This window comes from Piliocolobus tephrosceles, chromosome 15 (assembly GCF_002776525.5).
Source record: "Piliocolobus tephrosceles isolate RC106 chromosome 15, ASM277652v3, whole genome shotgun sequence".
Lineage (NCBI taxonomy): Eukaryota > Metazoa > Chordata > Mammalia > Primates > Cercopithecidae > Piliocolobus > Piliocolobus tephrosceles.
The window spans coordinates 3,048,324-3,066,064 of NC_045448.1; the positions used below are offsets into that span (position 1 = coordinate 3,048,324).

The 17,741-nt window shown below is 47.9% G+C and overlaps 1 protein-coding gene across 10 annotated transcripts in view; it reads right to left on the minus strand.

The window, feature by feature from the left end:
- The window catches only part of EIPR1 (EARP complex and GARP complex interacting protein 1), a 173,420-nt gene that overhangs the window by 45,647 nt on the left and 110,032 nt on the right, over nucleotides 1-17,741 (minus strand). For all 10 annotated transcript variants that reach the window (XR_002728297.2, XM_023198726.2, XM_023198717.2 and 7 more), the window contains one exon: nucleotides 17,584-17,740. Coding sequence is in view for 9 of the 10 variants with exons in the window: in XM_023198726.2 (XP_023054494.1) it covers nucleotides 17,584-17,740 (157 nt within the window). In the remaining variant the exon portion in view is untranslated. The remainder of the gene's footprint in view (nucleotides 1-17,583; nucleotide 17,741) is intronic.

Sequence of the window (17,741 nt, forward strand, 5' to 3'; positions counted from 1 at the left end):
ATATGTGGGGAAAAGCATGAACTGGGCAGGAAAACAACGATTAAAGATGGGAAACTGGACTCAGAGAGGTCTGTTAAGGAACCTGGCCAAAGTGGCACCTCTGGTAAGTCAGGAACAAATCCCAGTCCTCATCCCTGTCCTTCGCAGCCTGGGCCAGGGACATGAGCAGAGGCTGGGACTGATGAGAGCCTTGAGAGCTCAGCCCAGGTGATGACCTCACACAGGAGGACACAGGGATCTGTGAGCAATGCCCGAGGACCTGGCTGAGAACCACACCTAAGAAAGGTGACTACAGGGCCAGGGCAGGACACACTTGGGCCGGGGAATAGAAGGGATGCAATCATGGGCAAGACCAGGCAGGCCAGGTACCATTTCAGGACAGGATCCCAGAGGACCAGGTTCATTGTAGGTGGCACCCAAGGTGTCTGCTCAGTACAGGCCCTGGGCTACCTGGATGGCATTCTCCTTCTCACACTGACTGTGAGCCTAGGAGGTGACTCCTACACTCTTCCTTATTGTACAGATGAGGTAACAAACACAGAAAGTTGGGTGACCAGCCCCAAACTAAAAAGGTACAAATGGCAGAGCTCAGAGTCAACCAAGGGCTCCTGTGGTCTGCACGTGGCCTGAAAGCTCATAACTTTCAGGAAGTTTGTTGGCTTCAATATCACCATTAGGCAAAAGGACTAAGGGAACACTATCTGGTGCCTTCAAAGCTTCTGACTGTACTGATTTGTACCATGTTAACACACGAGAAAAACAAAGACGAGTGGCTGTGATTTCTTACAGTGGCTGCAGCAGCTGCCACAGCTCCTCACAAGGTGCACACAGACGCACCTGGGGAGGGATTCGACTGAGTGATCCCCACACAGGTCCACCTGGGAGATGGGGAGGGCGAGGAGGAACTGTCCAAAAAAACGGCAAATCAATAACCTGAGGAAACAAGGTCTGACTTTTCAGGATTAAGGTGTATTTTGAAAACTACACACACACACACACACACACCATACATATGGCAGTCCTGCCTTATCCAGTTTCGCTTTCCACAGTTTCAGTTACCTGAGGTCAGCCACAATCTAAAAATAGGTGAGTACAACAAGATATTGGGAGACAGGGAGAGAGAGGCCACATTCACAGAACCTTTATTCCAGTCTTTTGTTACAGGTGTTCTATTTTATTAGTCATTACTGCGTTAAGCTCATACTGCATCTAATGTACAAGTTACACTTTATCATATGTATTGCACACAGGAGAAAGCACTGTACACCTAGGGTTCCCCACTATCAGCCATTTCAGGGGTCTGCTAAGGTCTTGGAACAGGGACAGCCATATGACTAAGAGCACAGATCACACAGAACGCACTGAGAGAAGAGCACAGAACAGCATGGCAATCACATGGAATGTGCTGAGAGGGGAGCATGGAATGGTGCGGCACATGAGTCTGCAGCAGCCTGGTTGGATTCAGCCCTGGGTGCCTGCATCTCTCTGAGCCTTGGTTTCCGCATCCATCCAGTAGGGAGAATAGCAGTAAACTGACATTACAGGTTTGGGATGGTCAATAGTCAATACTGAGAACAGGCCTGTACACGGTTGCTATTCAATAAGCCTTCACTATTATCAGACACAATTAGATCTGTGCTCTTCAAGTTGGACATGGTGCTGCCCTCCACGGGTATTTGAGAAATCCAAGGGGTGAAGGACATTTTTGGTTTCACAAACCTCCCTAACGTGCAAACAACTTCAATGACAAAAGCTTATCTCAACCAAATACCAACAGCCTGCCTCACGAAAACCGTAAAAGCTTCTTTAAAATTTGGCTGGAACACTGAAATGATCACCTTTGCATGCACCAAAAAAAGTCATGGAGATATATTTTAAGAGAAAAAATCCTTCAAGAGATGTCTAAAACTAAACGTTTCATCTGTTCTGAAAGGCATTCAAACTCAGTCATGTGCGGCCTTCCTACCCGCGTCTTACCCAGCAGCTCAGGACCGGAGTCACCAACACGGCTTTCAGGAGCGCCCGTTTCCCCCGGTGCTCTTCCACCCACGTCGGCCAGCTGGGCCTCACTTGTCTCCCTCCGCGGGCTGCTGACACTCCAGAGCCGCCGGAGGTCCTGTGTCCTGCACAGGCGGTTCCCGTCCCAGAGCCTGGGCTCTGGGTCCCTGCAGGGATGCTGCTTATTCTCTTCTGATTTTAAGGCTGATGCACAAAGTGGGGGACCTTCCTCACATTCCCTCTCTCTTAGACACCATACACCATGCACACCCCACACTGCCACTGTGGCCCCGAGTGCAGCCTTCCTCCAGGTTTCCCCACTGTCGGGAGAATTTGAAGACTTTTCTTTTCTACAGAGAAAGCATCCAATGTGGAAAATTAACTCTGAATAACTTCAGGGTATGAATCAAGGGATGTCTTTGAATGTTCGCCATTCATTTCTGAAAGGGTTCATCTTGCAGTCTGAATTATATGAGTGTGAAGAGAAAGGAGCTTGCTTCCCATGCTGCAGGAGGCCATCTGGCCACACCATCCGCATACCCTGAGATTCCCAGACAACACGGGCCCTCCAGCTCCTTACATTCACCATGCTACTCACCGTCCGCTACCTAGCCTTGGAAAAGATTGCGTTAAGGAGAAGGGAGCCAGCCAGCCCAGGATGGAGAAACTCCCAGAGGTTTCCTTCCAGGACTGTCTAAGCTCGGCATGAAGTCTCTAGGAGAGCCTCAAAGGGGACGGTGGGTTGAAGGAAAAAGAAAAGACACAGAAACCCACAGTCAACAGGTGAAGCGCCACGTCCAAGGACGGGACACATCCTGGCTCCGCTCGGCCGCCAGCACAGCCAACCCCACCCGGCCACTGGGAGAGTCTGAGAGCAGATCGACAGGAACGAGGAGGCACCGAGGGTCTGGGACCTCTGGGGACAGGCCCCATCGGGCTGTGTCCTCCCTTTCTCAATATTACAGGTGGGTATGGGCCAGTTCACAAATTAAAATATGTAAGAAAAGCAAACAAAACCCCACAGGTACACACAGATGGGAGAGCAGATAAAAGCTGCCTTCACACAGGAAATATGGCTGGGGAATCTTCAAGTACAGACAACCTGGGCTCACTTTCTTAGAAAAATGACCATCTCTGTGGTTGATGCACAGATGCTTAGACACAGGAAGGAGGCTCACTGTGCCGGCAGTTTTGTCTTCTGATTTGGCCATGAGGTGGGGCATCGTGCGCTCTGCACGTCTGCTCTGCATGGGACATCCTGGGTGCCTGTTTGCTTTCCACACGTGGCCCTGCGCTCGGCACAGCGCAGACCCTCAGGGCGTCCCTTCCTGGCTGCTCAGTAACCCCACCCTAGACTTCTCTTCTCCTAACTCTTATTTTCTTTCCACCTCCTTCCTTACATAGGTGGGTCTTTGGTCCTATAACATGTATTCACATACGAAGCTTCAAACACATAAACAGGTCTCTTTGTTCTTTTCCAGGATGACATGAAACTAGAACACCGGGCAAAGCCAGCAGACCCCTCCTAAAGCAAAGCCAGCAGATCCCTCCTAAAGCAAAGTCAGCAGATCCTTCCTCAAGAAAAGCCAGCAGATCCTTCCTCAAGAAAAGCTAGCAGACTCTTCGTAAAGAAAGAAAAGCCAGCAGATCCTTCCTAAGGAAAAGCCAGTAGATCCCTCCTAAAGCAAAGCCAGCAGTTCCCTCCTAAAGAAAAGCGTTCTGAAGGAGCCTCAGCAGAGCTGAGATGCAGATGCCACGAGGTAATCCATGGGGGCCCAACTGCCAGGCAGAATGATGGTAGGGAGAGCTCCTTTATCGTATCTTTCACTATTTATCCATGGGTGATACATCTGGAAATAACTGCTGTTATTTTATACGTAGCAATCCCTATAATCATTACTGTTTGCAGTATACCTTGGAATAACTGGAGTATGCAAAGTGCAATAAAAAGAATTTCTATTTTATCATGGACCATCACCATGAAACTAGTGCCATAAACATGAGAAAATAACCTAGAATTTCTGCTGTACTTGCTACTCCAAACTAAGACGTTTATTTCTTTGTTCGTAAAAATCACCCACTTTTCTGCTTTATCACTCTCTCCCACTGAACTGGAGAGGACATAAAACGGTATGAGCAAGTCAGGAACTAAGTGGTGCGTGCCTGATGTCAGTATGCGGCGTCCCTTCACCGCCACTGAGAGGAAGGTGCTAGAAAGGGCTGCCTCTGTCAATAAGCCCAGATCAACTGAAACAAGCAAACAACAAGCTGAACTTCTTTGAGGCGTTAACAGGGGTCATCATTGTGGGATATGGTCCTAATTCGGCAGGTTTCATGCTGATCAAACAAAATGTATACTTTTCTTCTTCAAATAAGTTATTCCAAAATGAGTGATTCCCCATTCCGGAGTCTAGTACGTGGGGTGGAGATAACTCAAGGGACACCAAGAAATTCTCAGAACAACCTCAACATAAAGCCAACTACATCCGATGGTGTGCAGATGCCTCCTAGCCCTGCCACCATGTAGGATGCGGAGGGGAGGTGCCGGGACAAATGGCAAGAGGCACAGCTCCTAACAGAACAGAAGCCCCTGACTCCACACCAGGCACCAGGCAGCAGCCACCGATGGCTGCAAGACAGATTTCAGACGGCGTGGAAGCTCGTGCTCAGACGAAGATTCCAAATGCTTTCTAAAACTCAAGTTTATTATTGTAATGAAAAAGGAAAAACTTTAAGAAAGATATGTATCTATCCAATGATGATGATTATGTCATTGCTTACCAGTCAAACTTTGAAAAACTCTTTTAAAAAATAATGTAACGAATTATTTCCCAAGCTTACAAATCGCCTACAACATATGGATTGGCAATGTGGTTAATTTCTTCCTGTTTGAAAAGCCACAATAAAGCATGTGACAGCTTTCCACAGGTGTAAGAAGTATTAAAAAGGAAACTCCGAGAATCACACCGTTCAGTCCCCAAGCTCGCTTTGATCAAATCTGCAGATGTACAAGTTCTTTATGTTGGGACCTATGGAATACTTCCAGGAACAGAATCATGTTTCAATGCTTCCTGGTAACCTTTTCTGACAGGTAGGCATGGAAGTTTGACACGGGGTGACTCAGTTATTGAAAGTCTGTGTTTACTCAGACATCTCTCACTGGGACAAAAGTATAGCTCCATCAACCAAATAACCCCAGTTAAAGTCTGACAGAAAACAAAGGGAAGATTCAGGCTGCACATGAGGGGAATGGCTTTTTTCTCCATTTTTTTCCTTTTTTGTGGAGACTGACATCAATAATTAACAGCCTAAGTAAATGCTTCCTAGAACGTGGGCATGGCTCAACAGAAACAAGCACTCTAACACTAAGAATTCACAACCAAGGCTGGGCACAGTGGCTCACGCCTATAATCCCAGCACTTTGGGAGGCCAAGGCGGGTGGATCACCTGAGGTCAGGAGTTCGAGACTAGCCCAGCCAACATGGTGAAACCCCGTCTCTACTAAAAATACAAAAATTAGCTGAGTGTGGTGGCCCATGCCTGTAATCCCAGCTACATGGGAGGCTAAGGCAGGAGAATTGCTTGAACCCAGGAGGCGGAGGTTGCAGTGAGCCAAGATCGCGCCACTGCATTCCAGCCTGGGCGACAAGAGTGAGATTCCATCTCAAAAAGAAAAAAAAAGAAAGAAAGAAATTAAAGTAAAAATCAAAAAATTTTAAAAATAATTCACAGGCAGAAACAGGACCATTTATCAAGCGTGTAGGCAGAAAAACAATGGCCCTCATCACCTAGCCCTCCACTCCTCAAAACTCTACCCTCTGGTGGAAAATGGGCCACAGCCCGGGCAAGCCTGTCCTTGGGGCAGACATGGGCTGTGACGTACAGGGCACGGCTCTGCTGTGACATCCAGGACATGGCTCCATGCTGGAGGCCTCACGGTCTTGATCCTCTATCCCACAGAGGGCTGGAGGAGCACAGCCAGGGCTCAGAATGTCCTTTTGACGGACAGAACTCCCACCAGCCCCAAGGCTCACCCGTGTCCTCTCTCGGGTTCACACGGTGTCTCCTCCCTAAGGCTGTGACAACCCAGGCCCACAGGGGCTTCCTCACTGCAGAGCTCCCCCCAGGATGCGGGTGGGACGGCTGCATCAGCAAAGGGCTTCGAGGCAAACGTTAACAAATCAGTCTTCGCCCTGGGTCTTCTCAGCAAGTCCAAACATAGCTTTTGAACCATAACATATTTCTAGGTAAAACGTGCTGTCTAAAACCCGAACAGCAGTTTGGTCTCCTTTTTCTTCTACTACTTCTCCTTCTCCTTCTCCTTCCCTTGACCCCTGTTTATTAAACAGTAGAAGAAAAGTCAACTCCAGTTAAAATTCCCTACATGCGGGGTTAATATACCTTCAGGCATAACATTTTAAAATTATTTAAACTTCAAGTTTAAATATCACAAATAGAACTTCAAAAAACACATTCTGCTGTGTTCTTGTTGGAAGCTGCCCCCTTCAAGAATTCACACGTGTACATTCTAATCCCCAACGTGAAAGTATTAGGAGTCAGAGCCTCAGAAGGTCATCAGGTCATGAGGGCAAAGCCTTGGCAAACAAAATCAGTGTCCTTTATCAAATAGGCCTGAGGAAGCGCCTTCTTCCCTTCCACCAAGTGAGGACACAGCAAAAGGCGCCATCTGTGAACCACGAAGAGGGGCCTCACCAGACCCCAACTCAGCCAGCGCCTTGATCTTGGACTTCCCAATCTCCAGAACTCAGGAGAAGCTACCCGGTTTGATGGGATTGTACTAAAGCAGCCCAAATGGACTAAGGCGTCTCCTAAGCTATTCCCCTGGACACACCGATCTGCCTCTCTTTACCTAAAACACCCATTTGCTTCATAAAAGGATCAACAAAAATGTACTTTTGAACCACATTATTTAATGGAAATTGAACTAAAATCCTAGGGGAGATAGGAATTTCTCTTGTAATATAAGTAATTATCTATATTTTCTGCACTGTATATTTAGATTTTTGTATTTTGACTCTTCCTAGAATAAGCTGCACCTGCACATTGCATTTTACTAAAGTATTTTCTCATCATCTCCTTCCTAATAACTTAATAACATTTATATGGGGCAAGGGAGACTCTGATAACCATTCCCTATTTTATTTTATTTATTTTTGAGATGGGGTCTTGCTCTGTCCCCTAGTCTGGAGTGCAGCGGAGTGATCTGGGTTCGCCTCCACCTCCCAAGTTCAAGCGATTCTCCTGCCTCAGCCTCCTGAGTAGCTGGGATTACAGGTGCCCACCACTGTGCCCAACTAATTTTTGTATTTTTAGTAGAGACAAGGTTTCACCATGTTGGCCAGGGTGGTTTCAAACTCCTGACCTCAGGTGATCTGCCTGCCTTGGCCTCCCAAAGTGTTGGGATTACAGCGTGAGCCACTGCACCCAGCCGCATTCCCCATTTTAAATGGAGACTTTAAACAAATTTGAAAGAAAATATTTTTCTATTCTCCTACAATATCATAAGTTGTTCTTTTCCCACACAAACTAAGGGATGTTAGACATCATCCTGAGCTCCTTTGGAAAGCTAATGGACAACTCTGCTCACGAGCCAGTAACCCGGAAAGCATGCCAGCATGAGGCACTTTACACCTAAGTGCATCCAGGCTGGCTAAAACCAACCAGCACTAATGTAAATCTTTCTCACAAGAATCTGGGCCAGGCTCAGTCGCTCACACCTGTAATCCCAATGTTTGCGAGGCCAAGGTGGGAGGATTGCTTGAGCCCAGCAGTTTGAGACTAGCCTGAGCAATGTAGGGAGCCCTCATCTCTACCTACAATTTAAAAATTAGCCAGGCATGGTGGTGCACGCCTGTGGTCCCAGCTTTGTGGGAGGTTTAGGTGGGTGGATCACATGAGCCTGGAAGGCTGAGGCTGTAGTGAGCCATGATCAGACCACTGCACTCCAGCCTGTGTGACAGAGCAAGACCCTGTCTCAAAAAAAGAACCTAATAAACCTTCAGTGGCAATACGGCCATAACCATGGACAATTCCCTACTCTCATTAACAGCAGAATCATATCACAGGGTCTCTGAGACTTTCGAGCACATTTTCTTACTACTTATCCTCAAACACAACATTTACAAAATGTGAAGGAGAGCTACCAGTTCACTCCTCTTCGTAACACTTAACCTGAGCCAATTCCCACTGCTCTGTCTTACTACACTAAAATGAGGGACAATGAACAGAGCTGAAGCCAAATCCTGCTTTTTCAACAAAACGCCTCCACTGCCTGGGGGAGCCACACACACTGCTTTCCTTCCTCCCGCCTCAATACCACCTTCTGTGCCCTTTTCTTTTCTTCTGATAATAATCTTAACACGTACACCCCGCTTTCCCAGGTAATGCTTCACGCTCTCAGCCTGTCTGGCATTTCACTGTGATATTTACCTCCATCTACACTGAGGGGGTTGTCTTCCCCCAGAAACTGGCTCAGGTGGCAGACAGAGATCAGCTGGCCACCAAGCAGGTGACGGGCACTTGGGCATGTCAGAGAAACACTCAGTGTGTGGAATGCAGCCTTGCTCAGCTCCAGCCCACAGGACTCCTTCCTGGGGCCTCCTCCCTGCCGGGACGGTGGCCATATGGGATGAAGAGAGGAAGAGAGGGAGGGAGGGAGGGAAGGAGAGAGGGAGGGACGGAGGGAGGGAGGGAGGGAGCTATAGCTGTCGTTCACTTCACTCCCATCCCTCAAAAGCTTCTTATTATGGATTCTAGTAACTTCGCCTTTAAAGGAGATTTTCATCATCCAAGAAACAAGGCGATTTCTAGAACGACTCTTGATATACCACTTGGGAAACGGAGCACAACAAGAATACGCCGAGGTTTCCATTATTTTGACGTTGCTTCCACTAGCCGGCAGGGAGCATTCATCCACAGTGAAGGGGCATAACTCCTGAACAGCTGGAGAGACTCTTTATCATCAAAGGGAGATGGAAAACCATAAAATTACCCTGTTGTGGCTAATCAGCCATCGAACCAATGGTGATGATGATGCATTGTGGAGACACCACATCCCAACTTCACAGCAAGCCGACACAAGAGAACAGTACTTGCAGAAGATATAATTACCTCCTTCCTGCTCTTACCTGCAGAGTTCCAGGAAACCTCCCCTTTATCAGGGCTCCGAAAGGCACTGGTAGAAACACAAGCTGGGTAGGCGTAAAGTGCCGGGAAGCATTAGAGGATGTGGTGGGTCCACAGTCAATTGCTCATTATTCACTATCAATATGTACGCTCTATATATTGATAAGATGCATTTAGCTATCAGTTTAATCATTGACTCAGGGAGAAACCTAATCCTTTATAGAAGAATAACCATATACAATATTTTTAAAAGGCATCCTAAAGAAACCTTTCTTACCTACCCTTGGAAAGTAAAAATGTATTATCAATTATAAGGGTGATACTTGTATTCATCTCATTTAGCCTCAATTTCTGTAACAAAGTATAGATTTTTATTAATTCTTTTTATTAATCTATAGCCCATCTTGTCCAGAAAGAACTTAAGGCAGTGACATAGTTGAGATGTTTGTCCCCTCCACATGTCATATTGCAACGTGATCCCTAACGTTGCAGGTGGGGCCTGGTGGGAGGTATTGGGTCATGGGGATGGATCCCTCCTGAATAGCCTAGCAGCATCCCCTTGGTGGTGAGTGAATTCTTGCTCAGTTAGTTCATACATGAGCTGGATGTTTAAAAGAGTCTGGGGGCTGGGCGTGGTGTCTCACACCTGTAATCCTAGAACTTTGGAAGGCCAAGGTGGATGGATCACCTGAGGCTGGACCAGCCTGACCAACATGGTGAAACCTTGTCTCTACTAAAAATACAAAAACTAGCCGGGTGTAGTGGCGGGCACCTGTAATCCCAGCTACTCAGGGGGCTGAGGCAGGAGAATCGCTTCTACTGGGAGGCAGAGGCAGAGGTTGCAGTGAGTCAAGATGGCACCATTGCACTCCAGCCTGGGTGACAAAGTGAGACTGTCTTAAAATTTTTTTTTAAATAAATTAAATTAAAAATAAAGAGTCTGGGACTTCCCCATTCTCTCTCTTGCTCCTATTCTCACCATGTGATATGTTGGACCCCCCTTTACCTTCCATCATGATTGTAAGTTTCCTAAAGCATCACCAGGAGCAGATGCTGCTGCCATGCTTCCTGTATAGCCTGTGGAACTGTGAGCCAAATAAACCTCTTTTTTTTTTAATAAATTACCCAGTCTCATGTATTTCTTTATAGCAATACAAAAATGGACTAACACATTAAATAGGTACTGAGGAGGGGAGCACTGCTACGAAGATGCTTGCAAATGTGGAAGCAGCTTTTGAGACTGGGTAATGAGCAGAGGTTGAAGGAATTTGGAGGGCTCAGAAAAAGAAAGGAAGATGAGGAAAAGTTTGGAATTTCTTACAGACTTATTAAGTGATTGTAGCCAAAATGCTTACAGAAATATGGACAGCGAAGGCCTGACAGGGCCTTAGATGGAAATGAGGAAGCCGTTTGAAACTGGAGCCAAGGTCATCCTTGTTACACCTTAGCAAAGAGCTTGGCTGCGTTGTGTCCACTCCCTGGGAATTTGTGGAAGTTTGAACTTAAAAGAAATGACCTAGAGTATCTGGCAGAAGACATTTCTCAGGAGCAAAGTGTTCAAGAGGTAGCCTGGCTGTTTCTAACAGCCTACAATCAGATACAGGACCAAATAAATGACTTAAAGTTGGTACTTACGGTTAGAAGGGAATCAAAGCATAAATGTTTGGGAAAGTCACAACCTGGCCATGTAGAAAAGAAGCAAAGAACATTTTCAGGGGAAGAATCCAAGAGGGCTGTGGAGCAACCTCTTACAAGAGAGATTTGCATGACTAAAAGGGAACCAAGCGCTAATAGTCAAGACAATGGGAAAAAGGCCTTGGAGGCATCTCGGGCATCTTGGGAGGGGGAAAGCCTTTCCCAACCAAGGTCCAAAGGTCCAGGAGGAAAGAATAGTTTCCAAGGCCAGGCCCAGGGCCCAGGGCCCCGCTTCCTTGTGCAGCCTCAGGACACTGCTCCCTGCATCTAGCTCCAGTTCCACCCAGGCGGCCAGCAGTCTGCTGAACTGACTTCATCCCCCCAGGCGGCCAGCGGTCTGCTGAACTGACTTCATTCACAGAGGGAACTCATCTGATGATTTCCAAAGTCCTTTTCAGCCAGAAAACTGCGGCCGTGCCCTCTGTAAGTTCCTACTCCTGAGGCAGGCTGCCTTGGCTGGAGTAGCAGGGGCATCAGCTACTGTGAGGCTAAAGGGAGGGTGGGAAGAGGGTCTGTAACTTATTTTGATTCATTAAAAACAAAGTTATGTGGCACTGAGCAAGAGTCTATGTCTAATAAACAAATAAATAAGTGTCCTCTATATCTAATAAATGTAGAACTGGAAAGAATCAGAGGCCCCGCAACCACCCCCACTCCACACACAAGGAAACAAGGCCTCAACAGAAATGACTTGCCCAAAGTTAGAACACTACAAATAACTACCTGCAAATCTGAAACGAGAGCCTCCACCCTAGGTCTACGACCTTGACGTCCACCATCTCTCCCACAGTCACTACAGCTGAAGAAGCAGCAAACCAGAGGTAGAGAGGGGAAAGCAGGTTAGAAAAGAAAGGCATTTTGTTATTTTCAAAATGTGTAATTCCTATAAACAGCATACTTTATTGATGTTTATCAACCAAAAGGACCAGCTAGAAAAACTGAAACATCCTCAAAGCTTACTCTCATGAAGGTACATTTACATTCCTAGGAACAGAAACAATGTCTTAATCACACTGTGATGAACACAAATGGCTCCTTCTGTTCCTTCGGCAGGGAGGTGACCCCAGTGTTTCTGGAGTTCTGGGGCGAGACCTGGCTATGAATCCTGCATACTCCCTCTGTAGGAGTGAGTAACCCTTTACCTTGATCTCTCGGGGCCACAGGGTAAGGCCAGTCCCTACTTTACAGGATCGCTCTGGGAAATGGATGAGGTAATGCATGCAAAGCCCTGGCAAAGGGGCCTGGTTCATAGAATGGTTCGATATGATATGGTTGTTGCAAAGCATTCCCTTTCTCACTCAAATATGCGGATTGTCTGCCCTGTGCTGTCCTTGGTGCTGAGGACACAGCCTTGGACCTGACAAAGTCAGCAGCTTCTGCAGAGGCTCAGCATCCACAGAGAAAACCACACATGAGTGAGAACAGAGACGGGAATACTGAGCAGTGACAAGTCCTATGAAGAAAGATAAAATTGGGCAAAATGGGCCGGGTGCAGTGGCTCACACCTGTAATCCCAGCCCTTTGGGAGGCAGAGGTGAGCAGATCACTTGAGGTCAGGAGTTCGAGGCCAGCCTGGCCAATATGCAAAACCCCGTCTCTACTACAAATACAAAAATTAGCCAGGCGCGGTGGCTGGCACCTGTAATCCCAGCTACTCAGGAGGCTGAGGCAGGAGAATTGCCTGAACCCGGGAGACAGAGGTTGCAGTGAGCTGAAATCACGCCACTGCCCTCCAGCCTGGGCGACAGAGGGAGACTGTCACCGGAAAAAAAAAAAAAAGGGGCAAAATGGCAAGAAATCATGGAGTAGGGGTGGAGCGTGGTGACTTGAGAGGGAGGTAAACAGGCGAGGCTGAGACAGGAGCGTCTAAGTGGTGCTGGTGGCGGGGCAGCTCCTCTCAGCCCAGCTCAGGGCCTCCATTCCTGCCAGGCAGAGCTGCAGAGCACCAGGGCTGGCGGGGACCTCAGGAGGGCCTTAAAGGAATCCTGACATTGCCTTGTTTTTAGGATCTTCCTTAGCAAATATGGTAAGGGACACAACCAAAAATAAAACATTCTAAGAACCCCATCCATCTGAATGGACTTCCCAGTCAGGGCTCTTTTAAAATTTAACCTGAAAGACTGTTTCAGGACAGGATGGGAAGTGGGTATCAGACGTGCCTCATTCTGCCTCTCCGGCATCAACATCGACACAGGCTTTAAGTCTGACAGGAAACATTTTACAGCCTGTTCTCTCTGAAGCTACTACCTGAAGGTTTCGTCTGCAAATAAGAACTTGGGTCTCTACAGTCCTTTATCTTAACCCAGACATTCCTTTCAGTTGATCTCAGGTCTTTAGACAAATTCAACCAATTGTTAACCAGAAAATGTTTACATTTACCTACAGTCTGGAAGCTTCCCGCTTTGTGTTGTCTCCCCTTTCTGGACCAAACCGATGTATTTCTTAAATGTATTTGATTCATGTCTCGTGCCTCCCTAAAATGTAGAAAGCCAAACTTCACCCCAACCACCTTGGGCACACGTTCTCAGAACCCCCTGAGGGCTGGGTCACGGGCCACACTCATAGTCGGCTCAGAATAAATCTCTTCAAATATTTTACAGAGTTGGACTCTTGGTGGACACCATGTAAAGGCTCTGCCACATAACCATCAGCTGAACAACGTCATCTCCGCTTCAGGGATGAAGGTTTGAGCTAGAGAAATGAGTGACTTCCTCGTGACCCTACTGCCCGCAAGGAGTGGGTGAGGATGAGAAACCGGGCTCAGTACTTCCCGGCCAGTCTCTGTCTGCTTCCACAGGCTGCCTGGCTCTGGAGCACGTCTGATTAGAGTTCAGGGCGGCACGCCGGGTCACCAGACTCTATAAATTCCTTCCTTAGCCTTCACTGTTCCCACTAACAGGAGCTAAGGGCAACTGGAGGGGTGCTCTGTTCAGCCTCTGCTTGTTGGAGGGCTGAACACAGACACAGGAGAGGTGACCGAAATTAGGACATCGGGTTGCTCCAGACAGGCAAAAGCTGAAATGGCCAGGAGGACGGGAGCCCCTAACACTTCCCTGGGGTGTGGGGCACGCCTCTAGTTTGTAGGGCACACCCATGGCGGCCGTGACAGTGGCTGGAGCGGTAGCAGCATGAGTGTGGGGAACTGTGTGGCATTCTCGGGCACTCCCTGGTGGCCAGAAGCTTTGTGCAGTAAACATTTCCTGGAGCTGTTCTTGCTGCCAATTATGTGCCTAAAGGAGGCAAACAAAACTACCACCAAGCACCTGGAGTCTGACCCCAAAGGGCGGCCTTCACCTGTGCTGTATTCACCAGGCTGACGTTCCCCAAAATCAAATTCCTTGTCTAATCACAACACTTTCGCACCATGGAAGATACTTAAAAGAACACGCATGATGACACCAAATGCTGGGGAGGATGCAGAAAGGAGGGCTCTCATGCTCTGTCATGGTTCATACGTGCAGCAGCTCCATACAAAACTAACTGAGCTGAGAGAAATAAAACCTCCTGTTCATGCAAAAACCTGTTCGTTAATATTTACCACAACTGTAGTCATAATCGCCAAAAACAAGGAAAAACCCAGATGAGCGTCAATAGGTCAGAGCTTAACAAACCGTGGTGCGTCATACCATGGAATATCCCACAGCAGCAAAGAGGAAATGGCCACTGACCGGCACACGTGGCGGCTAGAACCCAAACTTGAAAATGAAGCAGCAACTCAACCTCCAGGGAATCAAGCTAAGTGAAGAACGTCAGTTATCAAAGGCTACACTGTGTGATTCCATTTATAGAACCTTCAAATAACAATACAGAGACAGAGTACCGATTCGGGGTGGCCAGGGGCTAAGGCCTCGGAGGGGAAGGGAGGTGGCTGTGGCTATAAATATAAGGTAGCACAAAGGACCTAGGGTTGGAGTTGTTCTGTGCCTTGACTCTGGTGGTGGCTACACAAACTCACACACATAATAAATGGCATAGAAGCCAATGTTCACACACAAATGCATATAAACAGGTGGAATCTGTGTAAGTGTAGTGGGCTGTATCAATGCCAGTTTCCTGTCTGATACTGTACCATAGTTATGCAATGTTACTCTTGGGGAAAACTGGCTGAAGGATACATGGGATCTCTCTGTTATTCCTACAACTGCATGTGAATTTACATCCTCAAAATAAAAAGCTTAAGAGAAAAAAGAATATGCTATAATATATTGGATAACAAAATAGAATTCAAGAAATACTTTGAACAATAGAGGCAAAATCAGAGTAAATGGCATTCCAAGGTAGATCTGAACACAGTTGGATTTGCCTGTTTAATATCAACAATTTCTTTTTTTTTTTTTTTGAGACGGAGTCTCACTCTCTCACCCAGGCTAGAGTGCAGTAGCATGATCTCAGCTCACTGCAATCTCCGCCTCCCAGATTCAAGTGATTCTCCTGCCTCAGCCGCCCAAGTAGCTGGGACTACAGGCACTTGCCACCACATCCGGCTAATTTTTGTATGTTTAGCAGAGATGGGGTTTCGCTATGCTGGCCAGGCTGGTCTGGAACTCCTGACCTCAGGTGATCCACCCACCTCGGCCTCCCAAAGTGCTGGGATTACAGGTGTGAGCCACTGCACCCGGCCTTCAACAACTGTGTTCATAAGTGTATGTATATACAATGCAATTTAACATTACAATCTAATAATTGGTTCCCCACGACACACACCGTGTGGCCTGTCTTTGCATAGTCTATGTGATGGTGTCTGCACAAGGTGGGAAGTTGAGAAGCAGTCTGACAGCTCCGGGCCAAGACCAACGTCCCTTTTCTGAGCTCACCGTCTCTGCACATCCCAGCAGGAGTGTCATCCTCTACACATGCGAACCTCCCTAACATGACCACTGACCTGCACAGTCTAACTCATCTGCTCCCTGGTGCCGGTGTCTCCTGCAACGTGTACACACATTAACACATACACACATGTGCTCAGGCGTGCACCACACAGATGTGCACAAATGTCTATTTGCTGGGGATGTGGCCATGATTGGAAATGTGGAACTCGTAACAGTGCTGTGTGGTTTGCACAGAGATCCTGCATTCGGGCAGCGACAGCACAGAGGCAATCACTCCTGGGGACTTTGGGACTCTTCCTCTGCCTCCCCTTACTGTGCAAGACTGGCTGTGATTTTCATACTCAGAGCATCTCCGCAAGAAGAACTAGCCACTGGTAGAAGCACAGCAAGTATAAAAATAATTCCCCCAGCCGGGCGCGGCGGCTCACGCCTGTCATCCCAGCACTTCGGGAGGTGGAGGCGGGCGGATCACGAGGTCAGAAGATCAAGATCATCCTGGCTAACACCGTGAAGCCCCGTCTCTACTAAAAATACAAAAAATTAGCCGGGCGTGGCGGCGACGCATGTAGTCCCAGCTGCTCCGGAGGCTGAGGCAGGAGAATGGCGTGAACCCGGGAGGCGGAGCTTGCAGTGAGCTGAGATCCGGCCACTGCACTCCAGCCCGGGCGACAGAGCGAGACTCCGTCTCAAAAATAATAATAATAATAATTATTATTATTATTATTATTATTATTATTATTATTATTATTATTCCACCACAAACTGATACACAGAGAGCATCCGGAGCCGCAGACGGCCTGACCCGCAGCACTGCTCTCCTCCATACCTGACGAAGGAGACCTGAGCCGGTCCTCGGTCCCCGTTCCAAACACCATCTCATAAGCGAATCCCTCTTCAGTTCCTCTAATAACGATTAATGCCTGCTCCCTCCGGGGCCACAGCGTACAGTGCGTAATGATTTCGGGTACATCATGGCCGGTCCCACCCACAGTTAGCTGTGTACACGCTGGGTCTCCCCATGGAGATCAGGACTCTTGGAGGCTGGGTCCTCTAACTTGCCACCTTGGTGTCCCTGGAGCCTGGCAGGGTTTGTGTAGCAGGTGTTTAATAAGTATTTGTTGTATTAAATTGATTTAATTGGTAGAACTGACTAGACAGAAGTCACTGTACAAATGATGAGTCTCTTGCAGACACACACCCATGTGCACGTGTTACTGCATTAAGTGAGACAATCACTATTGTTATTGTCAACACTCATAACAACATTATGCCCCCACAATCTCCTTTAGAAAATGCGGCTTCTTCATTTTTACCAAGGCCTCAAGGCCTTCAGAGAGCAGCTCTGATTGCTGTGGAGAGGTCCCTGGGAACGACCGGTGGGGGTGGGTGGACACAGCCAGGCCTCCAACCTCATGAAGCAGCGACTGGCCAGGGAGCCACGTGAATGACAGGCCACATGCCATACAGGGGCGGGCTCGGGCACGCAGCCCCATATGCACACTGTGCATTCATGCTTTGTCCACAGGAGGAAGGGATTATAGGCTGCAACCTGAAGTGGTAAATAATTTATGTGCGAGTGTGATTCGACGCACACTGACCAAGCTGAAGAGCCACACGGCACTCGAGGGCAGTGCGGCGCCTGACCCTTTACCCTCTGGCAGGTCCCCGTTGACAACACTCCTCTGAGATGAAGAGGAGAAAGAGGGGCTGCAGGAGCGCTTGCTACATTTCTGTCAATGTGGCTCATCTAGAAAACACGGGGACTAAAATTAAACATCAAATTCTAGCAGCTTTTTAAAAGAAAGGAGCGTTTTTGACACGTGGATGGTGGCTCCTGCAAAGGAATCTGCACAAGCTCCTGCACCTGGCCAACCTGCAGGCTCGTTCTGGGCGCATGAAATATGCAAAATCCTACCAGGCCATGTTGCCGTGGGCTGTGTTGTCAAGGTGACAGAGCAGCTCCAGGGTCTGCGCGGTGCTGGATGAATCATCAGGGGACTCGTGGCTGCCTGATTCCAATTCCTTCGGCATCCTCCACACGGCTGCACATGTCAGGACTTTGCTGTCTGAAGC